General features: G+C 40.8%; 1 protein-coding gene across 12 annotated transcripts in view; it reads right to left on the bottom strand.

Annotated features, from left to right (window-relative positions):
* ABLIM1 (actin binding LIM protein 1) overlaps positions 1-25,278 on the bottom strand; it is a 225,521-nt gene that overhangs the window by 88,113 nt on the left and 112,130 nt on the right. For all 12 annotated transcript variants that reach the window (XM_030487219.1, XM_030487231.2, XM_030487222.2 and 9 more), the window contains exons 2-4: positions 18,626-18,760; positions 5,094-5,277; positions 2,692-2,801 (exon numbers count right to left, since the gene is read on the bottom strand). In XM_030487219.1, coding sequence (XP_030343079.1) covers positions 2,692-2,801; positions 5,094-5,277; positions 18,626-18,760 — 429 coding nt within the window. The remainder of the gene's footprint in view (positions 1-2,691; positions 2,802-5,093; positions 5,278-18,625; positions 18,761-25,278) is intronic.

Below are 25,278 nucleotides of genomic sequence, written 5' to 3' on the forward strand. Positions count from 1 at the left end.
GCATCTGTACACTGAAAAAGATTGTCTTAGAAAATTAGAATAAAGGAGTCACTGAAATGGTTCCTCGAGAAAATAGCTGTAATTATTCCAGGTAATACATTTGCAGTGAAAGAAATAGATTATTCATATAAATAAGATAAACAAGTGCCATGGACACAACTACTCTTAAACAAAAAAGGAAAATTAATTTTTCAGTATTCTTCCTTCTGATTTTCACTGGTGTGCCCTACACAATACTCATGTCATTCAAGATGTTAACCCCTGTATTTAGAGGCATTTGATTTACCTTGAAATCATCCAAGGAAAGCTTGGGTGGTCAATAAGCCTTTCATTTATGTGAAGTAACAGACATCAGAAAGTGGCATGTCAACATTAATGCAGACATTCTAGTGGATAGAAGGCTTCCTTTTACATTACACAAACCAATCAAACCTGACAGATTTTCAGTCTGCTGCATTTCCTCACTACCAACTTTCTCTATTTTAAAGAAAGCCTCCTCTAGTAATGTACTTGGAAGCAATCAGGGGAAAGTGACAGCAATATAGGATATAAGATGGATGCACAGCATGGATGAAGTTCTGTTCTAAAATAATGTGTATTAAAAAAATTCTTTCAAAAAAGGACAAAGCATTAGAAAAAACAGATGTATGTGATTCAGCAGCAGGAGAGATGTAGAAGCAATGTGGAACAGCTCACACTAAGTAAGATTTACTCTTCAGTGCCAGCAAGAAAGGCTTCTCTGTATCTAAGTCAACTACTGCACAAAGCTAAAGCAGCAGCTGGCATAACTTTGAAGACAGAGGACACTGCATTAGCGTTCTTTCAATTGAGCTTACAAACACACACTGTTCTCACTTTTATTTGTTTGTTTTGGAGAGTCTTGCTCTAAAGTGACCAGAAACTCTGCATCTTTCTACAAGTCTTTGTCCATAAAAACAACCGTGGCAGGTACTTGCAGATTTCAAAGCAGTGCACTCTAAACTGTTACCAGCAGGAGCTCTCTTGCTGTGTGTACTGGTAAGGCAGTTTGCCCAGCAGGACCCAATTTTGATTAAAAAACAAAGAAAACAATAAATCTCACCACAAGCAACGGGAAAGATTGTTTATAATCCTTGCTACCCGTGGCTTCAGTGTGGTGCCCCAGAAGCAATTCAAGCAGAGACTACAATTCAAGGAGATAACTACTAGTTATCAGGAAGTGACTCCAGCTCTTTCACTTGCTAACTATGAGACAACTTGAGCCTATCATTTGCTTGGGGGCATTTTGGCACCTGGGGTCGTGTATACAGGACGTGGCCATGCTGCTGGATAAGTGAGAACCAGATGTAGTGTGATCCAGATACTTCTGTCCCTGAACACCAGTTGTTTGGGAACACTGCTTGACATGCTTAGAAAAAGAACATCAGTACTGTCCAAGGTCCCTGTGCCTTGCAGTTCCTTGCCAAGTATGCCTCCTAAATACCAGGAATTCCAATACAATTTTCACATCATTCCTTTGTCTCAAAAGGATTCCCCGAGTGCCTGAAGTACCTCAGACATGTCTATGTTGATTTGTAAATCTTCTAAGGGTTTTTTCAGGTTCCTAAATTCTTCCTTAGCTGATTAGGCCTGTGCATTTTGAGCTCCAAATCTACAGTTACAGTGGAAAAGTATCACTTAACAGACAGAAAAGTATGATAACAAAAAAAACCCCTCTCATTTTCCATTTTGCTAAGTGTCTGATTACATGTTCTCAGGCAAATTAGACAACCCGAGATTCCCTGGACTCATCCGCTAAGCACAAACATTATCCAACTTTGCCTTTACATTGCACTTTACAATCCTGGGAACTCAAAGCAAAGTACCAGTACAAAATACACAGTGTCTCCCTAAAGGAAATCAACATTGATGGAAAACTACCTCGCGTCACAAGGAAATCTGCAGCCATGTTGAATCATAAAACTCCCTGGGTAAGTCATTACAGATGAGAGTGTTCAATACAATCCATCAATCAAAGAAAGAATCAGAAAACCCCAAAGATTTAAAAAAAATAACTATAGGCAGAGATTAATATCAGTAACTTACAAATCATCCTTTAAAAGCATTAAAACCCAGCAGCAAACCAAGATAATTTCCCTCCCAAACTTTCTTCATTCTCTCTTTCCCCTTAAATTGCTTTCTGTTCTATAAAGGTTTCTTGAGATTCTGTTCACAGTATCACTGCGCTATCAGTCTACAGGAAGCATAATCCTGGTGGTACTCCTTTTAAAGGATAATTTAATTGAATTAAGGTGTTAAGTAGTAGAAGAAAATTAATTTCCTCTGACTTTTTGTCCTCTTTTGAATACTTAAACCTGCACAATTATACAGGAAAAAATGGAATCTATCAACTCTGAAACCTCAGATTTCATCAATCAGGTACTTTTCCAGTGCCTTTAAAAGAAAAATCATCCCTTTTAAAAATCTGGTCATTGGCAAAAAGCTATTTGTTCATATTGCAATGTCTAAGTGTCTCTTCTCACCTGTAGTACCTAACACTTTAAAGAAAAGGGAAAAATAGGAAGGAAAGAAAGAAAGAAAAGATGGTTTCCAAAGATGGTTCACATTTCTAAAGGTGAAGAAAGATTTAAAACCCCCCAAAGACTGCATTAAGTTAGCTTCAACCAAATGTTGATGAGCCTGGTGAGAGGCTTCAGAGAGAAGCATACTTACTGCTTGAGGCAGACAATTCTTTTGGACTGGAGGACATTGGCTGAGCACACATCTGACAGAGACAGTCCCTTCCATTAAAGGTAACCCGATCGCCTGGTGGAAATGGGCGCCTGGAGAGTTAAAGAGAAAAATGTATTTTAGCAAAGGTTATGCCAGAAATTTCCTCTCTTCCTTGAGTTTGCTGCCTTCCCCCACTGCAATCGGTATTATACAGAACCTCAGGCCAAATAGTTTTGCAATGTGGCCTTGGCAAAGCCAGGCACTGGAAGAAATCCAATCTGTGGATGCAAGCAGAGCAGAGGTTAGACTTGCCTTGTATTTTGGTTTAAAAAGCTATCAAAGCACACTTTATCTAAAGAGTAGGTGACAGTGAAATCCACTTAGACACAACAGCTATGCTTATTATGGTCTCAGCGTGATGTTGTGGATAGCAAATTGTACAGAAGAGAACTCAAAGGAAGAATCGGAATCGGTCTTGAGGCTAGCAAAGGAATGTGGAACTAGTCACTCATAAATACACTAATTTCATCTGTATTCAGCAATGAAACGTATGACTGTGTTACTGCAGATGTAGCAGTTTGCAAAAGAAATGAAATGTTATCCACATTCATTCTCCTAGGGATTTAAAACAGGTACCTACATTATAGAACCACCACTGTAACTGCTACCTGTGCAGACAGTATTAGGAGAAAGGCAAAGGCTGAATGTGCTATGGAAGTTTGAGATTATTTGCTAAACCCAACAAAATACGTGTTAGGCAGAAGCTGACATTGCTGTTAACTCACATTTGGTGTATAAAATAGAGGATGAACAACATTTTGTATGAGGCTTTCACTGAAATGAAATGGTTCAGTAACTCCAAATGTTTAGCTGCTAAGTACAGACTTCCCTCCTAGACCTCACCTCACTCCAAAACTGTGCTTAAAAATAGGCATCTGCTTTCTCCCACAAAACAAAATGTTTTAGGCATTGTTCTAGTTTCCTTTTCACTGCCACCCCTCAGTGGGCCATAAATAAACCAGCAGCAATACCACATGTCATGAATCTATTCCAATGACTCATCTTTTGTTCATTTGACATAGAAAGATTGATGCAAGTCAATGTAGAGAAAATTGATGCCATGTTCCATAAAGTATCATCTACTTTCACACTGTCCTTGGGAAATAAAACTGAAACATACACATTATTTGATTACCAACATGCAGTAAATTCACACAAAGAGGTAGAACGATCAAGATACTCTCAATAGAAAAGGTCTTGGAAAATATACCAGGCTATAAGTACTTAAACTACTCATCAGAGATAGCTATGAAAGGTTAGGGCAGCACCTGGCAAGTCTGCTGCAATAATATGCAGACACATCATATGATGGGATCTCAAAAAAGGTACTGTCTCAGAATGCAGATTCTTGCCTTTCTTGTTCATGTCATCCTCCTGCAGTAAGTTTCAGACAATTCGACTGCTGTCAGATTCTGACTTCTGGAGAACATCACTGTCCTGTTGCCCTCCAAGACTAGAAAGGAACAGGCCCTGTCTTTTGAATCTTCCCTGTCTATGAGATCTACCTACATTTCTGTCTTGTTTCTTATGCGTCCTTCAGGCATTACACTGAAACTAAGACAGCCTAAATTCTAGCATAATCTCAGTGCCTAGAGCCAGCTAACAGAGAACACTACGCACAGGGACTTTGGGTTGAGTTTAGACTGTAAAGCCCAGCTGAGATTTTCAAGTATAGAACTGCTCAAATGAGTAGGCTATGACAGCATGTGGAAGATTTGCCCCAGTAGTCTCCTAAAAGCTGAATTAGTATCTTAGTGAGGGTTTAAATGGAAATGCAAATTAAAAACACCCCCTTTTGTCCCATCCACACATCCTTAGCTAACTTATCTTTATTCCCTGTAGAAATGAAGACTGGTTCTCTTCTTAGGGACAAGAAATAGCACTTGGGGAGAAGAGGGGAACTGCAGTTGTCCCAGAGCCATGCATTCTTACATGATGTGAAAATAAGTCTACAGTACGTTTTCAATTGTTTAACTGTTCTTACAGCTCGAATGAGTTCTCTATGGGTGCACCCAGAATTTTGCTTCATTTCACTTCTCCCATCAAGCTGGGCTCATCACCTGAACTCAACTCAAGCCATGTCCATCATCTCAATACGTAAGCCTGATAGTTACTCTCACATCTGAAAGAATTAAGTTTCTGAGAACAGGGAACTGTATGTGTCCCCCAAATAAACAAGTGGTATTTTGAAAACCCTCAAAGTCAGACTTGCAGCAGATCTTTTCCAACCAAACATCTCCCAAAGAGAACTATGTCTGGACACTTATGTCTCCTGGTGACATCTTTCTCCCTGTTTTCCTTGTACTGGGTTCACGCCAAGTTAGTTGAAAGGGATGACTTACTTGCAAACAGTGCAGGCAAAGCAGCTCGGATGGTAAGTTTTCCCCAGAGCTGTCACTACTTCGCCCTCCACAAACTCCCCACAGCCATTGCAGCGGGTACCATACATGCGCTGGTAATCCAAGGTGCAAAGATACTCCCCGTTCTTAATGAAAAAGCCTCCTTGTGCCAAGTCACAGCCACACACTGGAAGAAAAAACAACCACAAAGAGAGATTAGAGAAATACACCCACTAAGGATGTCAGCACTAGTCTACGCTGCTGACAAATGAGATGACCCTCGTGGTCTTGCTTCCTTCTATCATCCACGTAATCATGTTATCATCAGTTATTCGCACCAATGCAATCTTGCTTTTGCTTCTGGGTCTGGAGGTGAGCATAAGATAGGATTCCATAAATAGAACAGATTTAACCAGCATACATTTTTCCTGCAACCATGTTCTTTAAGAAGCTTTCAAGGTGCTTATTCTTTTTGAAACAGTAAATATTTTAGAAATATTTATGGTTTAGATTAACTTCTCCAACCCTCAGATAACAGTGAGATACTTCACCATTGCTACATCAATACCTTTTGTTTTACTTTAAAAAGTATGATCTTTGAAATGTTCAGGGTGACTTTACAGTATTAATTTACACATAAATACTGGGAGAAAGCTGCAGTGAAGAGACAATCAGGCATTAAAAATCTAGCCACACCTCCACTATATATATTTTGTGATATATGCAGCCAACCTACACAACAGTATATTGGACACTGAATAAAGCCAAAAAGATTATTCCCCACCTATATTCTGACCAAATTAAGGTCCTAAGAACTACTACTACCTTTGAGTGCCTAATCTGCACTGCTCTTGAGTTAGTTTTTCACATACTGTATTCCCTGTACTTAATGTATTAGATAAACAACTCAAGTATTTGGACATAGATTTGTGGCCATGTACAACTTCATCAGGAAAAATAATTTTATCAGTAAAAGGGTGAAGGCCCAGTCAAGGATTTCTGAGACTTGGCACTTTTTCCACTGTTAAATGTTTATTCATGCAAACACAAACACATCACAACCAGATGCCTGGTTTGCTTTAAGAAAATATTCATAGTGCTACATCGGTGTTTCTGTTCAAAGCAGGAGGCAAAGAGCAATCCATCCTACAACAGCCAATCCATCCTACAACAGCCAGTGTCTATGAAGAGAAAGTGCCATGAGAGACAGAGACTAGATGTCACACTTCAACTTTAGCTCAAGTTGAAGAAAGGACTTGAACTGACCCATTAATGTCCCACAGTAGCACCAAAAATACTACCTGCTTCACATTAGCTTTAAAAAACCTTCTTTATTCATCTCTGTGAGAAAGCATAAATAGGAGCTGCTAGATGAATTATTAAACAAATATATACATGGCTGCTCCCAGGCATTTTGGTTTCAGCCACTCCTACTGCTCCTCTGCATATTGCTGCATCTGTGTAATTCAGTATGAGAAACTATTCTTAAGAGCAGCCTAGGATGCTAGCTTAACTCTTACTGTCCAAGTAATACCATCTCATCCCTCTTCATAACACTGAAGTACATTCAGATCAAATATCAGAAATATCAAGTATCAGGAATTCTGATTATTAAGGAAAAATAAATAAGCAGCATTGTAGGTCCCTGCAGATACAGAGTCCTTGAAGTATTAAAACATGAAATACAGAAAGATTACCAGGGGAACTGGGTTCAATTAATCTCTCTGCCACAAATTCCAAGGAAGATACTGTGCACAACTTTGATTCTATCCCCTCTTGTAACAGGCTAACATCTTATTAAATGCCTGCCTTGGAAATTAAAATTGCATTGTGTTTGGGGCAAGGATTGCAAATTCTCTGTTCACCTGTTGCCAAATCCCAGAGGTCTAAGGGCTGTTACTGTAACAATAATTAATAGAACAACAATAAAGAGAATGCACTAAACTGCACCTTAGAATTAAAGCAGTATCAGTACTAGCATTTTCCTGGTTTCACATTTCTGCATAGAACAGTGTTAATATCCCACATGCAAACAAATTACATTTCATAGTGGCATTAAGCAGCCAAACCTCAATCATCAGTGACTTAACTACTGAGAACTATTGTTAAGGTTCTATTATAACACTGCAAAATGCTCCAAGCTGGTTTTCAGGTACACCTCCAGAAAAAAACCTCTTTTATTCCTCTGTTTTATTCTACTGTTCTCCATTTTGTTCAAAGTATTCTTTTTAAATGTATCATGTACAATATCATGTAAGCCTTAAGCAGAAAATACTGTGACCTCTACACCACATCACCTTAGACTCCTCCTGAGTTGGGGACCATCTAGTCATCTTCCACTGGAGGTGCAGCGGTGAAACCTAAGCCTACTTACAATAGGTTTGCTTTTCTAAGTTACCTTTGGTGGATTCCTTACAATTAAATCATGGACTAAGAACTCCACTGATTACATGGAGTAACTGAGAATGTCTGAGAGTTACATCAGTATCTGAACTGTTAGATCCTGTGGTTACAGTGTATGAACGGGAGTATTGTCACCAAGTTGTCAGTACTAAATGCTTCAGAAGCTGCTAAATTTCATAAAGAGCCACAGAGCATTCATGTGTCTATGTGATTATTTAAATTACAGTCGTAATTTAGCTGGTAGCTTTAATGTCCAAGTCTACATATATTTCAGCTTCAAGCTGAAGGTGCTCAGCAGGCTGCTGGATCTGTCTCAGAAGGTGCACATATGAACTCTGTCTCTTTACCATGGTCTCCAGCTCTACTAATGAGTCACCTTTTGAAATCTCATTTAGTCATTATGGCTCTCTTCACCTGCCTAGGCAATGGGGCTGATAAGGTAAGATGTTCAAAAGTAACTTTCAATGCAACCTCAGTTCTAGCTTCTGAAAAATCCAGCTTCAACATATCACAGAGGTCTGGGCAGATCATTGCTTGCAAAAAAACCCTACAAACTTTGAATGGAAGCATTCGTGCACTCACACTTATTAAGCTCTATCCCTTTTGCATGGCCACAAGGATTCAAGCCTAGCAATAAAAATGGGGGATAAAATTATTTGGCAAGTCTTTTAAAGACAATAATTACTGTCATTAACAAGAAGCTCCCTCTCTTGCCTTTTTCTTCATGAAGTTTCCTTTGCACCCAATCTCTCACTTTTTCCTGTCAATAACTCAGAACAAGTTAAATTCCCTCATACTGGGAAGTCATGAATTCAGGCACAAGCAGAACTGCTGCTGCTGTGAACCACCAGCAGATTCATCATCTTTGGCGTACTCACAGCAGGAAGCACACACCGATCTGCAAGAATTAAAGACAAGTCCTGGCAGACCCACATTACAAGGGATTTTTGCAGTCAATTTAGCACATGTGCTCCTATCACTAATCACAGCTTTGAGCTACATGGGCAAAACAAGGGTCACCCAGACTGTTAACATCCATGGTTGGAAAAACTCTGCTCCAGTCAGCTGCTTTCACTTTGAGTCAGAGATCAAATCAGAAAGGATGAACTCCATATCCACACTTGGTGTGTGTACACTTGGTGTACAATGTGGTGTACAAGCAAGGAAGGGACTGAAACAGCTTCTTTTAAACAGCTTGTTTCTTTCCCTCCTTTTTGCAACTGTGCAGAAGTCACAGTTCTGACAATAAATCCCCTCAAGCTTAAACATACTGCCTTAGCACACATTTATAACCACTGTAGAAATACCACAGGAAAGATGGATGAATTGTGATTGTTTTTATTAAAAAGAAAGACCATCTGCCCAACATTGTTCATGCCACAAACAGCAGAGCTAGTGAAACAAGCTATGACAGCTACATACATACAATAAATCCTAATAGCGTGATCTAGGCGATTGCCGAGATACAAATATAATGTAATCAAAGAAAAATCAATGCCAAAGTAATGACAGTTAATAGGAAACATCAAATTATGTTCTTTGGGGTTTTTTTTCTCTGTACTGATGAGGAAGAGCTTTGAAAGAATTACTTTGCGGAGCCAATAGCAATGCACAAATAATGTCTGAGAAGGCAAAAAGCCAGAGGTATTCTGTAAGCATCCACCACATGGAATAGTCTACAGGAAACCAATTCCCCAAGACCTTTCCTGTTCAATACAATGGAAAAAATCCCACTTTATGTGACCAGTACCTGCCTTCTGAAGCAGGAGACACTGAGGAGCATTTCTATTCCCTGAGGTACCATAAGCATAGAGACAAAACACTCAGTATTTTTCTTTAAATGAAAAAAGAAAATCATCATCTTCAAAACCTCCTGGAGGAACTCAGCCTTTTCACAGAGTCTGTATGTCAAAGAATTCCATATTCCAAACACATGATCCTGCCTCTCTTGTGAATGGAATAAGCTGGAATACACTTCTGCCTCCTACTGTATGGAAATCACCAACTTGCCAGCTTTTTCCTCTCTTCAGTTTCTCTCAGGAGCTACTACTTTGCACCCTGAGCACAAAAAGATTGGAGACACCCACCAGCACTGCTGTCTGCTCTCAAAGCTATGGGGACTGTGTAGGGTCTGTGTAGACGAGTGTGGGCTATTACAACAAAACGTATCTGCTCAAGAGCAATCCAATTACCTGTGATCTCCAAGGGCCCAGATTCATTCTTACGCAGAGTCACTTCCAAGCTTTAACGGAGATGATGAAAATGAAGAGATCAGATTTTTTTCAAAGTGAATGAGAGCAGGATTTGATCCTACTGAGCATTATGTAGGATTTCTATAGGGTTATTGTCAGTGAGAGTTGGAAAACCAGGCCCTTAGTAAAATAACTCCATGTTGATGTTAAGTAAAAAATTGTTTCAACAGTAAAGAAAGAAAACCACACAAGCAGACTCTGTGGGCATGGGCTCTCAGCTTGCAGAAGTGAATGCTATTCATTCAGAGAAGTCTAATGATCTGCTTTGTCACCATGCATTAAATAAGGTGCAAATTCAATTTCCTGTTGGGGTTTTCTTTCTTTCTTGTATTTCTAAGCTTCACAGAATAATGGTGCTGTTCTCAAGTGGGGAAATATTCATACAACATTTATTTCTCAGGACATAATGGATTTCTTGTTTGAAGGTAGAAAGGAATTTGGCAATGTTTCAGTTTATCACCTACATCTAAACAAATACACAGGAAAAATCTGTTTCTGTGAGGGGTTTTTTTGCCTAAGAGAGAGTTTAACAAATCCTGTATTCAGGAAAGCAAGGTCCATGTTCTTGTTAAAGTTTAAAGTTTCCACATTCCAAACTAACTAAGTCTCTGCCTTTGTTTTATTCCTCTTACCAACACTTAATGGCCTAAGTCATTTAAAGAATGAACGTACTTCGAAGTATCATCAGAAGACCATGTGAGAATGGTAAACCTCAGAAGCCACGCTGCAGCACTGCTGTTGCAGAAAGATTACAAGGCACCATCAAGAAGTTGCATACACCTTTTTGCAAAAGCTGTCACAGAGATGTTGGTAGCTGTCACACTTCTGTCACTCGAGGTTCTTTTTGCTATACATTGATGAGAGAAGCATTCTGATCCAAGGCATGCGGAACTGTGTCTAGCATTCATAGTGGTTCTGGAAACTCTTCTCATTTCAACAGATTGACTTTAGAAACAACCCTGGGAAGTCTAAAGAGCTTTATATACACAGAACAAATACAGGTGATGTTAAAACCTGCTGCAAAAAAAAATGTTTAGCAGCTAGAATATTTCCTGAGCAAAAGAGACTGCGTTTCTCTCATCTTTTCCTGAATTGGCCTGGAATCCCTGTGAGAAGCATCCTCTACCCTCCATCCAGGCCCTTTCCTTTTCCCTTGAAACACCTTGACCCTCCATTTCCAGCACCCTGCCTGCATGATCACTGAGTGCTGCTGTCATTAGGACACAAGTTATTCTCAGTGGGGTACATCGGTGAAACCTCTAAGCACGTAATGCAGGCATTCACTCAAGCGAAACCATTAGTGACGACTGAGCATCAGATGAGCTCAGAGTTCTAAATCAATCAACTTCCTAATCAGCGCCATGACACTGCCTTTCAGCTTGCTTTGGGTTTTCTTTTCTTAACACTGGAGATATAAACAGTACTACACAGGGAAACTCTCCTGCGCACACCTGACTTGCATATATTTCAGTCTTTCTAGCAATCTAACAGACAACAGCTAGCACCTGAGCTCAACAGCAAGCAAACAACAGCTGTATCTAACGTAGTAACGTGACAGCTTCCCAACTGAGCTATCAATGCTTTGTGCATCAGGATGGAAATAACAGCAAGAATCATTCAGCCATTTAAAACACCTTTCACATTAAGCTAAGCACTAGGTGGAGATCAAAGTCATTTACGAGTCCGTGGGAAATGAACCTTGAAGAAAATGCAATGGGTGGAAAAATGTCAAAGTTTAGCCGGGAATAGCTTGGCTCTAACTATCTAGATGAGAGATCTCTCTGAAGAGATTGTAAATTAACAAACCAAGGATTTAAGAATAGAACAAACACCTCACCCAAGCCAGGCAAATGAAGGATACATTGACAACAAACCCAAGCAACTTGCCAGATTCTCATTCAGGATGCTCTGCCCCACTCATCAAGCACCTGTAAAGCATCCTTCTGGCCCTCTGCTTTCAAAGGGATCCAGCAGCTTGTTAGAATCTGACATGGCATCTGTCAGCATTCATCAACATCAGCAAAGTAGCACAATTAATTTTATTTCCTGACAGATGTTTGGTCACCAAAGGAGACCTCAGGCCCAACTAAACTAAGATCAGTGGCAACCAATTGCCATGCGTAGCATTAAAACCCCAAGAGCAAACCAAAGATCCAGTTCAGAATGGAAGAAAACTGGTTAGGATCTTCTTCCTGTCAACATTTAAAGCAAAAATTACAATTCAGTGGTTTACATGGAAATGGAAAAAATTATATGGGAAAAAAGATGTTAATAAAATAGGACATTACTATTGGAAACAAGTAGAAGGGCAGGAAAGGGGCAGAGAATGGGAGAACAGTGCAACATAGAACTATAGGTATAGTTTCAGCCCTACTGTCAAAGCCCACAGTCACTTCACTCACTGTACCTCTTCAGCAGGGAGCAAGCTCCAATCCTCAGGAATTCTTATGGAGACACTTCTCCACAAGTGTGCAGGATGGACTGGAGGATGGCAGCTTTTGCTGCCAAGGGGTTCGATATAGCTTAAAATCTGCCGCATCTCTAGAACAGTCCATTGCCACCCAAAGGCTACGGCCGCTAATGAGACAGCTCTCCCTGCTGCTCACGGGTTACAGGAGGGAAACCAGCCTCTCTTACAGCAAACTTCCCAGGTCCTCCTCTGAACCTGATGTTAAATACCAGAAAGAACCACTGCAAGCAAAAGAACAGGCTTCAAGACACAGCAGCTAAGGTGTGCAAATACAGAAATGGCAGTTACTCTCACAGCTGCAGCTGAGGCTTGTTCAATTCAAGCTACCCGAGTGCATGAATTCACATCTGAATCCCCATTTCCTGTCACAGGAGAAAATTTAACCTCCATTAGCTTCTCCGGAACAGCAGAATCCCATTGCTCCCTGGATTTTCTAAACTGGTCAAACCTGATTTGCTGTCCTTAGGCATGTTCTCACTGTCCCTCGGTAGGTCTCCCTGTGCATACAGATTACAGCATGTCCTCCTTTTCACTTGATTTGTGTACCAATCTCTTCAGCAACAAGTACTTCTCTTTCATTTTCACCACTAAAATCTCATTTTACTCTTCCTCATTCCCTTCCATTGGATTGGGACAGAATATCAATTGGATTTCTACCATTGATAAAGGATGTAATCCTTCAAGACCTATGACCATCCCAACCAGGATATTGTATCACCTCTGTCCTTTTAATTTGTATTCTGCTGTTAGAGCATTTCAGGCTCTTATTTTCCAATGTTTTATATTTTAATGATTAGAAGTTCTGTTTTCTTTAAATGAAAGATGACACGCTCAGGTTCTAGGGAAAAAAATGAAAATACAAACACTTCTGAGAAAAATCAGAAGGCTTAATAATGTGCAAGGCTGTTTCAACAACCAAGCTGAAAAGGGGAGTTCACAAACACCAAGCAGAACCAGATTGTATTGAAAGAGAATCAGAGCTTTTAGATAAAGAAAGCTCTTTGGTTATGTGATTCAGAGCTTCAAGGGACCTCATAACTTCCTGATGCTCAGGAAGGAGCGTATTCTACCCACCAGTTAAGTTACTGCATCCACACATCAGCCTGTTTCACAAGTATTTGTGGAAATGCAGAGATCCTGTCAAACACTGCAGTGGGTATCTACCACACACGTCCTCACATTTAAACTTTGCATCCACTGACACCAAGCTATTAATAGCACTAACCAGCCAGCAGCCAGTTTGCAGCCTCCTCCTGACGCCACTGAAGGAATCTGATGGCAGATCAAAGGTCAAATAACTAATGATTTAAAACGCATTCCAGCCCGTTGATACAGTGTCTGCTTACATGACCCTCACTTCTTCCCAGCCCTTCAAGGGAGGAAAACCCAGTTCAAAGTCAAAGATCACAGACCATCCCCAAATCTGAACTTCAGAACCTTCCCCCTCCCCTGTCAAGCTCATTGAACTACAGATGATGTGCCTTGCAAAAGTCATCACATAAAAGAAACAGTCTGTGCCTGGAACCTGAACGTACCATAGAGGATTCTGGAACTACATACTGATGTGGGCTTCCCTAAATAAGCTCAAAAAGATATCTAACTCAAAAGAGGAAAACTAGAACATTTGTTCCATAATTAAGAAGCTGCTTTATGCTGATTTATAACAATGTTTTAATAGAATTTGAAAGGTTCTTCTCCATGGAATACTCTGGGTTTGTGGAATGCTTCCTGCATGACAAGACTTGGCTTTGCCTTACAGTTAACAAAAATATTAGCTGGTAATTGTCTTCTCATCTCTGGTATCTCTATAGCATGTAAAATATTCACACGCAGTGAAACATTTCCACCTGGCATAGCCCAATCAAATCACAGACATTTATGCCACATAGTCAGGACTACAAAACATCAGGAAACCATCCATATTCTCATGGCAAGATGGCTTATTTATGAGATGGAGGTTTTTTTAGTTTAGGCTGCCACATGGAAGATAACTGTGTTTTCCAATTCATATTCAACATCAAGATCAGGGACGCTGTCTACTATTTGAAATACTCCTACCACAGATACTACATTACCTTTTAAGATAACACAACCAGTCTCTACATGTACCAAAATCAAGCTATGTAAACTTCTACATCGTTACTGTGAAAGCTTAAAGCTTGTTCTGTTAAGCAATACACTGTATTGAAACCAGCATTTCCCTCTCACCCAGAAGATGAATCACAGGCTTAATAATAAAGTCTTATTATAGCAATTTTGCTTGCCTCAAAACTTCCTCTCCTACTACATGCGGTAGGGTAAAATGAACTGTAATCAACTGGCAATGACAGAAAATTATCGTTTGTATCAGATCACAATTTGAGATATTAAAATCTACGCTCATGCACATTGTAATTTAGGGCTTGATCCCACACACGTTTATGTATGTAACAGACATTGCAGTGAATAGTCTTACTTTTTCTAGGAAAGTTTTTCATGTACATTGATGCTTAGAGGAAAAACTTTTTACTTCTTTAATAAGCTGTTAATTAATTCTTGTTAATGTTAACGCTCATTAAAGACAAAAACTAAAACGAGGTCTCCAGCTCAGTGTGTTCTCCCTCCAACCTCCTCATCTCACCCTCCCCCTCTTCTCAGCTTGCTGCTTCCATTGCCTGATCACTATGAACAATTTGGTATGGTAAGAGTAGGGTACTCCTGGTAAAATAGAAATTAAGATTTCTTTATTACAACTGGAAGTAACACAGAACCCAATTAACTTGAATTTGTAACACACGAAAACGGTGTAAGTGCTTAGCAAGGTAAGTGACTTTGATATAAAACAAAGACAATTGCTCTGAACAGTTGTTCTTGAGCTGCACTCCTAAATATCTCTTATCCATCCCCTGTCCATCACTCCCTTGTTAACTCCGGCTCCAGGTCAGCTGCTGACTGCTTGAGATTCTTAGCCTATCGGGAGGCTGATGAAGCTCATCTTTTGGGGGACAGGCTGCACAAACTTCAGCTCTTTGTTTTGTTTATCAGCTCTTCTCTGGAGCCACAAATAGACCCAGCCAGCCTTGCCAGGCAGATAGGCCAAACCAGCTGTATACACTTGGTTCTCAACAGGCAGGGAGCAACAGTGAGCTGCATCTTATCATAGGGGTAGGGGAACACGTCAGCCCGTGCAGGTTTTACTGTCATCTTTGTCAGGAAGCAGTTACTCTGTTCCAAGAAAGATTCCAGAGACGGATGAGGATGGAAAGGGAAAATGATTGTCTGATCACATTACATGACGTATGAGCATGTCCTGAGCTGGCTGATGCAGCACGGAGGCTTAAGTCACCGTGCTCCTGCAGTGCAATAGCCACCACTGACGCGCATGCCAAGCAGTCACAGAGTGCCTGTGTGCCTCTGACATAACCTAGGGAAGCAGGATCACAATCATATCAAATACACTTCACAGAATGATGTAACCACAAAGCTGAGAGCATGGATGGAAATTCAAAGTAAAAAAAGGAATCTCCTACAAAGTAAGAATAGGATCACCCTGAAACCCTTGCTACTTACAACTCGTGCGACAGCTTTATGAGGACTTTTCCACATCTTCACTAGACTAAGTCCATGAGTAAAATTTTAAGCATTTTCAGGAGGTATGGCAACAGCCAGACAAATATGAGCTTGTTCATGTCTTTCACACTGTAGATGTATGAGCTGAAGTCTCAAGAGTAAACTTTAGTATACAGAAAGGAGAAAGACAACCAAGCCACCTGTAGATACAGCTGGTATGTTCTGGTCCCAGTATCAGTTGTTCCCTCTAGCTAACAACATACTGTATAAACTGAGGGGGTCTAACTCCACCTCCTGTAGAGTCGCAGTCATGTCAAATTAAAAACCCATTAGAATAAGAGTTAAAAAACCACTTGAACAGCTGTGTCCCACTTGTATGAACCATATGGTCAGACAACATGCAATATAAGTAACTAACTCCATGGTTTAAAGAAAAACTGCATTCACTTAAATATGAGAGGCCAACAATAAACAAGCTTTGCAGCTCAGGTGTAAGATTCAATGCAGGACTTGGACCAACCCTCTCATATACATCCCTTTCCTTTTAGACAAATAAACACAAAAAAGATGACACTTGCTGGCAAACCCAACTAACAAGGCAGAGAACGAGCGAACAGCAAGGGAAGAGTCTCTACGATTCAGCACTGGCCCTCTCAGTTCAAACTGGGACGTGCAGATGCTACAAACAGGCAGAAGCCACACTGTCACACAGTGGAGTGCCATAAGATTATGAGGCCCAGGCCAAAAGGAAGGGAGAAGCACAGGGAATGGCAGCCCATAGGGAGGGAGGCTCAGTGAGAGGCTCACACAGTGGAAGACCAATGACTGTTTGTGTGAGAGGTCCATTCTGGAGCAAGGGAAGAAGAGCCCAAAAAAGTAGGATACCTGAAAGCATGGGAAGCCAATAGAGAAGCGGGAGGCTCACACAGCAGAGGCTTGCAGGGAGTTGGGCTTGCACAAAGTTGTTTGAAGCTCCCCCAAAAATCAGGAGGCTGAGAGACTTGAAGTCCTCAAAGGCTAAGAACAAGAGTCAGTGGAGGCCACAGAGAGTGGGAGCCCCCAGGTGAATAAGACTCCAAAAAGGAGGAGGCCTCCATTAAAGCGGGAGTCCCAGAAAACCCCAGCCCATGGAGTGGGAGCCCCAGAGAGTCAGGGAGCCCCAAAAGCATGAGAAATGTAGGCAGAAAGGGAGGGAGACCCACAGAGAAAGAGGAGGCTCAGCCCCACAGACTGAAGGCTCAGCAAAACGGAGGCCCCTTGCAAGCAAGCGTGTGCCTGTATAGTTATATACACACAAGTATGTATATATATGCACACAGATACAGCGTGCATGTGAGCAATCACACTGCTATTTCTTCAAGTTAGGCAAAACCCAACCACAAGAAAAGCAAGCAAAGAAGATTTTTTGGGCCACTCAGCTTAAAAGCTCCAGCTCAGCTCTTTTGAGGGTCACAGTTTCAGCAGAGCTGCTGCAGATATCCCTTGTCTCCTGCTCCTTTCCCTTTTGGAACAACGCTCTGCACTGCTCGCTCACTGAAGGCTTCTCCTTGCTTCAGCACACACTTCTCAGCAACCTCCCTGCATGTTTCCCTCAGGCATCAGTATCCACCAGGGGTGTTCTTTGATGGGTTTTTCTGAATGCAGGTACTTAATTTCAGCAATCAATTCAGCTAAAAGTAGCTTAATTGTCATAACTATCACTGGTTGCTATTAAGCAATTAAAACACAGAAACAACCCAGATTTATCCAAATCCTTGAAAAAGCAATTTTCAAGGACCACAAAAGGACTTTTCAAGGACCAAAAAGACCACAAGAAGACACTACTTCATGCTATCTCCCTTTAAACCCCATCACACTGCACAATATAAACACACCCTCACCCTATATATGGAAATAACAGGAAATGGATACAATACATTTAAAACCAAATGGATTTCTAAGATGCTGGTAGGGCCTCTCTTCCTATCATAGTATCCCAGACTGGTTTGGGTTGGAAGGGACCTTAAAGCTCATCCAGTTCCAACCCCCTGCCACGAGCAGGGACACCTTCCACTAGAGCAGGTTGCTCCAAGCCCCTGTGTCCAACCTGGCCTTGAACACTGCCAGGGATGGGGCAGCCACAGCTTCTCTGGGCACCCTGTGCCAGCGCCTCAGCACCCTCACAGGGAAGAGCTTCCTCCTAATCTAAATCTCCCCTCTGTCAGTTTAAAGCCATTACTCCCTTGTCTTATCACTATGTTTTGTGACTCTCCACAAAGCAGTTCATCTTGGATGTATAGTTGTTTCATCACTTCCCAAATAAACAGAAAGAAATTTCACCTAAGCAGAGTCTAATTGTGGCTTCATTCACTATTTGGGAAATATGTGAAACTGGCTGTCTACAGAGAACTGCATGAAGCAAATAAAATTGAAAATTATGTTAAAAAGAGCTAAGAAATTATTTTTTCATCTCACCTATAATTATCTATTGTGTAGCTTGCACCCAGTGAGAAGTAGAAAAGAAAAAGAATGAACGCATAAGTATTCAGAGCAGAATTTTGCTATTTTGATTCTTCTAAGTGGTGGCAATTCCCTTCGTCCCCTCTCCCCCTTCCCTCCCCCATCCAGATAAAACCAAATGTCTTACATAATTCAATTCAACTGTACATGTTTGCATATTGAATTCTGTGTGGTGCTATTGAATTCTTTCTGCTTGCACATGTGCCATCCAGCCACTTCACTCCCTGCTCTTTACCCTCCCCACCCACAAATCCTTCAGCTCCTGAGCAACCACAATATCCTGTAACTGGCTATTCATCACTGGCTCTAGGTATATTTGCACAAATGGACTCATTTCTAACAGATGAATATCAAGGTCTTACCTTTGCAGGTGAAGCATTTGATGTGGAAGTGTCTGGCCTGAACGCGAAGTACTTCACCTTTACATGGCTCCCCACATTTATGGCAGTGGATGATGGGCTTTTCAGAGGGGTGGTGAGGCTCCTGAGGATGGGCCACTGTGAAATAAGATAATATGATTTAAACCCAAACAAAAATCATACTTTCTCCTGTACATAAATCTGTGTTCTCAGACATTTTCCATCAGGATCCAAATGCATCTGTTCACATTTTACACTCCTCTAAAAAGTCACCACCTTTTTTTAAATATAGCCTTTCCATAAACCAGTAGTTTAAGCCATTCACATCAATTACTACCTCTTTCCACTGAGACTCCATGGAAAGAGAAGGAAAAATTCCCTCTGCAGTTTCAGTGCCATGAAGTGTTTCAGAATGCCTAGACTTCTCTTTCAAGAACATGAGTGTGTGCAAACCATTCAATGAGCACACAAGGCAACAAGAACTGGGCTATTTTAATACAAAAAAGGACGCAATCCAAGCAAAAGGAATGAAAAGAAAGCAATTCCAAATAATGTTTTGGGAAACCAGATGAACCAAGCAGCCTGACTTTGCATGCAAATGACTATGTTAAATATAAACTACAAACATCTCCATTTTCCTACAGCATGTACCTAGCACAGGGAAAGCACATCTGAAGAGCAAAGAACGCAACATTATTTGTTTCTGCTCCCATTAATTCTAGTAGAAATCACTCTCTGCGTGCAAATTAGAGCTCTTATGAGTAGACAGAAATGACCAAAGCATCTGAAATACAGTCAGGGAGACAAAATACCAGATACTAGTCATTGATCAGTAGTCCCACCGCCCAGAGCAGAGCTTGGAGAGGAACAGGAAAGGTTTGTGTCAGCTTTACTGTGTATTTCACTGTCATAATAAAAGTTCTACTGCTCCACATTTGGCTTCCATAAAAAATGTTTAACTTTCCCTTCAGATGTGCCTTGTGGCAGTTTGGGGCCCCAATAGCAATGCTCAGGCGTAAGCTAAAGCAAGACTGAGTCTCAACTGTACTGTTTGAGGTGGAAAATATTACCCAAAACGTTCCCAGATAAACTATATTCCTTCAGATCGCCCTCCCACATCCCATTCTAGCAGTAGAAAGTCGTCCTCCTTGTAATACTGTACTCAAAGTAGTGATGCTCCCCTGAACATTCCAGAGAAACACACCTCTTTACCCACGCCTCTGTCTTTGTACAGTTCCCGTTCTGATTTTCCTGGCCTGCAAAGTGCTGACACCCCTACATCACCCTCACTGGGAATCATCATTATTTAATCTCTGTGTTTTCTGGAGCTCTTTTCTTCTCCTGATCAATTCCTGACATCTCCCCAGACAGGTTTATGCCTTTTTTCCCCCCCCCTCACATTACTGCTTATGGACATCTTGCTTGTATTTACTGCACCATTTTCCTCCCCTTCTTCAATGATTTTCTAGGGAAAAAGCCCAATTGCTTCATCAAGTCCTTCTATATTACTCTATAAATGGCTTAGTGAAGAAATGCTGCTATCATTCTCCATTATATAAATACAAGAATAATAATAATAAAAGCCCAATATGTGATTAGGGCAGTAACAGCATCAAGAATGGAAGATAACAAATATTCCAAGCAATAATTTCTGCTGTAAATTCAGCCAAACTAATACAGCAGCTGCTGTTTGGTTCTTACCACCCCCACCACCATTCTTCAAAGAAAAAGGCTGAATTCTTCCACTCGAGCTTGAAGTTTTTAATACCTCCTCTCTGGTAGCTCATTTCAACTATTTCCCTTGAGCAGTTATTCAGCCCATACTGGTGAACAGAATGCAGTTGGCAATGTCAGCCAGTATTCTAATTAGAAGGTCCATTTAAATAAGAGCCCAGTGAATGCTTTGCCTTGAGTGAACCTCATCTAATAGTCTGCAACGCAATACTATTTCTGGAGCAGAAGTTATTCTTCCAAACAAGACTATTAACTATTAACTTGTAACCAAGGAAACACATAGTTTTGGTAATGAGAAAAAGAGAAAGAAAATAAGAGACAAACAGAGATACAAGTGCTAGCAAAGTAAATTATTATGAGGCAAATTCCTCCTCAGATCCAGGCAGCCTGACATGGGCCTGATGCCAAGTGAAGAAAAGGCAACAGAATGGACTTTCAAAGTTGTTCAAATGAGGAACTGGATCTAGGATCTGGGGAAATGCTCCCTAGGATTTATGCAGTGCAGCGTGAAATCTATACCTGCAATATTCTGCTCTCTCAAATTCACATGTGGAAGGTACCCTAACACATTCTGCATGAGAGGTTCCAGATCTTCTGATATTGATCTGAAACACAAGTTCTTGCTCCTTACTAGAGAATAAATAAATGTTTTCAAGACTGGTCCAGTGACGCAATTTCTTTCCAGTTCTGCCTTTACAGGCATTTAAATTAATATAAAATACTGCTAGTTACTATTTCCTGACTGGTATCTTAAATGAAGCTGATTACTGAACATGTAAATTGTGAGCTGCTCTAGGTCTGAAATCCCTGAGCTAGGAGCTAAACTCATCTCCTCACAGGGATTTCACATCTTGAGTCAGTACATATTTCAGGCTCTGCCTGCACCAACCCTCCCCACATCAGCTGCATGCTAGGGAATACCTTCTCAGGCATCATGCACTAGCAGCAATGGTGCAATAAGGCAGCTCTAAATCATGACTAAGACAATAACAGACTCCAGACAGTGCAACTAGTGACAGGACATTAATTTTGGATCTGGATAACCCAGATTTCAACCCCTGCTTCACAACAGATATATGAGCTCTTTGGCTGGCATGCCCTTAACTCTAAAGTCAGACAGCCAAGTTCAGCTAAAGTCTCTGAGCCTGTAACCTATCAGCTCAAAATTACGTTATCTGAATGCTTTAGTTTCTGTGTCTTGAGTGTCCCTGACTGTAAACCAGGTGTAACACCAGTGTCAGCCTCACCCTACTGAGAGAATAAATACAGCTACAAGAGTCCCAGGCACCGGGATAGAAACAGTCACATAAGCACCTACAACATTAAGCTGGTCCTGATGGTCACACATGCCACATGACCCATATTTCTGGAAGCAGCATTCATTGGGAAGCGTGCGAGTGGACAAACACCAGCTTTGAGGGGCTGCATCACCTTTAATGAGGTTTCAAATCCAAGTATATTAACACCATAACTATCTTCCAAATTAAAGAAATTAAAAAGAACATAAACTATCAACTTTCTGAGGGAGAGATGTGACCAGAGCAACACATTCTTGGTTCAGTACTGGGGCTTACTACTGTCTTCATATCATTAAGTACAACCTTACTGCATGGGCAGTGTAATACAAACACAAGTCAAGTATTTACCGGTTCCAGTATACTGATGTCAACCAATATTTGTCTACATACAGATGATGTCTAGATGTGATTGTATCAGTGTAGCCCCAAGCACCATAACAAGGTGCATGGATCCTTTTGCATAAGATTACATATAATGTATCTATCAGTCTAGCTCAAGGTGCAAACACCTACCAACACAATGGATCTAGCTCCAAACAAGTATCATTCCACCAAAAGCACCCAGGCTACTGACTGAACTGTGTTTGTTAAATGGGCTCTAGTTAAACTAGTGCAGTGCCTGTACTTGAACAAAGGGATGCTGGCAGCAGGCACACAGATCAAACAGATGCAACATTTTCTTTGAAAATTTAGTCTTATTTTTATTCCTTCAGCACATTTCAGGATTAACTATGAAAAAGTTACAGTACCTATAAAAGAAGTCTAAGCTGTCATAGTGAGTCTTTACAATTTTACAGAGACTGACTGCTAGAGATCATCGATAAAACTTTACCAAAGTTTCAGGTTGCTTAATAGCAGTTTTAGCTTCCAGTGCTGCTGGGCACTGCCTGAAGATATATCTTTTCTCTTTATTAATGAACAAAATCTCTGGTCAGAGATATACACAGAACTTTCAAAGCTACACTGACACTTCTACTTATAAGACCAGCTTAAAGGAATAATCAATGAATAATTAATGCTTTCTTAAGCTCATTTAGGCTTCCAATAAGGCAAAACAATGTCTCATTACATATCCAACTCACCCAGAGTAACACGTACACTGGAACAACTAGGAAGTCTGGATGACAATGTTTAATGATGGGAGGAAGGAAGAAAAGAAATATAAATCAATAGCACCTTCTTCTACAAGGAAACAGTTTTTCTCACTGGGGTATTGCTCTGTGCTAACATCACTCCATAGACATATCACCATGATTTTTGCCATTCCTTATGCTCCCTTGTGAATCATGCAATGTTGGCTTCATTACATTTTGCAGCTGCACTATTTTGAGGTAGATTCAGAAGCAACTCTACCAGCTCAAGAGTATTCGTTACTGCATTTTATCAAAGCATCTCAAAATAATCCCAGATCTGCAAAGAAACAATTAAAAAGAGACAGAAAAGCACAGTAATGACCCAACATTCATCTGAGAAACCGAAGGCACTTTGAGCAAAATGAAGGAATTAATTCCCTGCACAAAGTTTAAAGTTGTCCTGTCAGTGGTGCTTTATGTAGAGCAGATCATTGTACAAAGGTTTAATAGCAATTACAGGTTTTGCTGCATCAGCCAGGAAAAGGACCTCAGTACTCATAGCAAACCCTTCTGAAATGGAAATCACAGCAACTACCTGAAGAATAACAGTTGGTGAATTAAAGAAAATGATGGAAATAAACACTGCAGCCTCCTTTATTGATGGTTCTCTCTCCCTGAACACAGAGCTGTTAGGAAACTAAAGACCCAAGCTAAGCGAGTCTTAGCTGCGGATTCTTGCTGGCAAGACTCCATGGCTCTGCTGCAAGCCAGAAAAGACTTCGGCTTTTTATTGGAAGGCAGAAAGAAGCTTCTGGGAAGCGCCTTGCTGTGCGTATGCTGCAAAGCAGAGGTCACAGCAGAATATGCTGCGTTCAGTTCTGCTCTAAACTGAAGAAAAAAGCAGCTTCCTCTACATTTAAACAGGAGAAGGATATGGGCTACTGTTCATGAAATTTGTCATTTTCACATTTGCATGCCTACCTTCACAAACAGTTATGCTCAACTCTATCCGTGTTGTAGCAGGTGTAACTTCAAGCTTTATGCTAGCATATACAATTTCTATGACTTCTAGCTCTGCAACCTCTGGGCTCTTTTGCATAGCACTGGGAACATGCTGTGCCCATAAGAGCATGGGCAAGGGGACTCTCAGCATTCCACAGACCTGTCCTTTATATTTTAAGAGTGGCCTAATACAGACAGCATGCTCTGAATTGCTAACTTGCCACTAGCTGCTGTGTTTTCTAGGCTGTAGACTGAACTATTAAGAAGGAAAAACAAAGCAAAGATTTAATGTTGTGGAACTGTTGCATAGTTTTTTGCTAGACTGTTTTAAACACCCTCACTCTCTGCTGTCTGATGCTGTCAAGCAACTGCACCCGCTTGGGACAGGGCAGAGGAGGCAGGTAGGCACATTGTGCAGGACCACAACCTGTGAAAGGTGCTGTTCTGAGATAAAAGGCGCTAGAAACACACCAGATAACCAAGTTCAAAAACCATATCTGGCTTATCACTTCTTCATGCTCTCTTTATAAAGAAGAGGAGAAGTAATCTTCTCCCACCCTTCGTGTTTCTTGCAGAAGTGAATGTCTGTAACCTCTGGTTTGTAAAGCCTGTCTGTCTATAGCCCATATGCTCTCCAAGGAATTCCTCTTTCATGAAAGCCCAGCACAGCGGAGCCTTGAGGAGTTACTGAAATACCTAGTAAAAAGAGGGGATGACAAATGCAGTGTCATTTTGCTTATCTGCAGACCCAGGTCTTCAATCTTAAATCTGCAAGAGTCCCGTCAGCTAAGGTGACCAAACAGGGACTGAGACTGAAATCAAACCTCCCAGCTGGCAGGGACAGATAAAGAAATTACTGCAGCCACTACCCACAGGCATCAAACAGAAATCTTTGGGAAATCCAGGATATCCCAGAAGGAGGGACTGCCATAAATTGATACTAGTGAGATGCATGCCTTCACACGTATGAAAAAGCCCAAGGCAAAATCCTAGACTGGATTCATACTATTGCCATTCAAATCATATCTGAAGACTCATTTTAAAACTCTCTCTTCATGTAAATGTATCTGTATTATGCCTACAGTGTGCCAATTTGTCTTACAAATATTTTTGCTGTCTACGTATAACCAAAGTAGCTATTTTTAAAAAAGGCAGAAAAAAAATCCTTAAACTTGTAGTTATTTGCCATAATTTTTAAGTGTTTTCTGATATTTTCCATAGAAGTATTGTTATTATTATTTCCCCTTCCAATTAGCCTGCCAGTGAAAACACTGGATGCAAACAGGACCACAGTAGCAATCAGGACACTGCAGGACAGCATCTCTTTTGGCACTGTAAAAGCCAGTGCCCTAATCATGGTAATACATGGTCCACACGTGAGAGCACGCTACCTGGCCAGTGCACTCATACTAACAGTGCAAGGCATCAGCAGCTCTCCCCTGTGTTAACTCACACTCCTTTTATTGGGATGCTGGTGGGATGTAAGTTAGATCTTAGCATGAAGAGTAGAGCAGGGAAGAAGGCTGGATTATCGGAGAAAGACATATAA

This window comes from Strigops habroptila, chromosome 5 (assembly GCF_004027225.2).
Source record: "Strigops habroptila isolate Jane chromosome 5, bStrHab1.2.pri, whole genome shotgun sequence".
NCBI lineage: Eukaryota > Metazoa > Chordata > Aves > Psittaciformes > Psittacidae > Strigops > Strigops habroptila.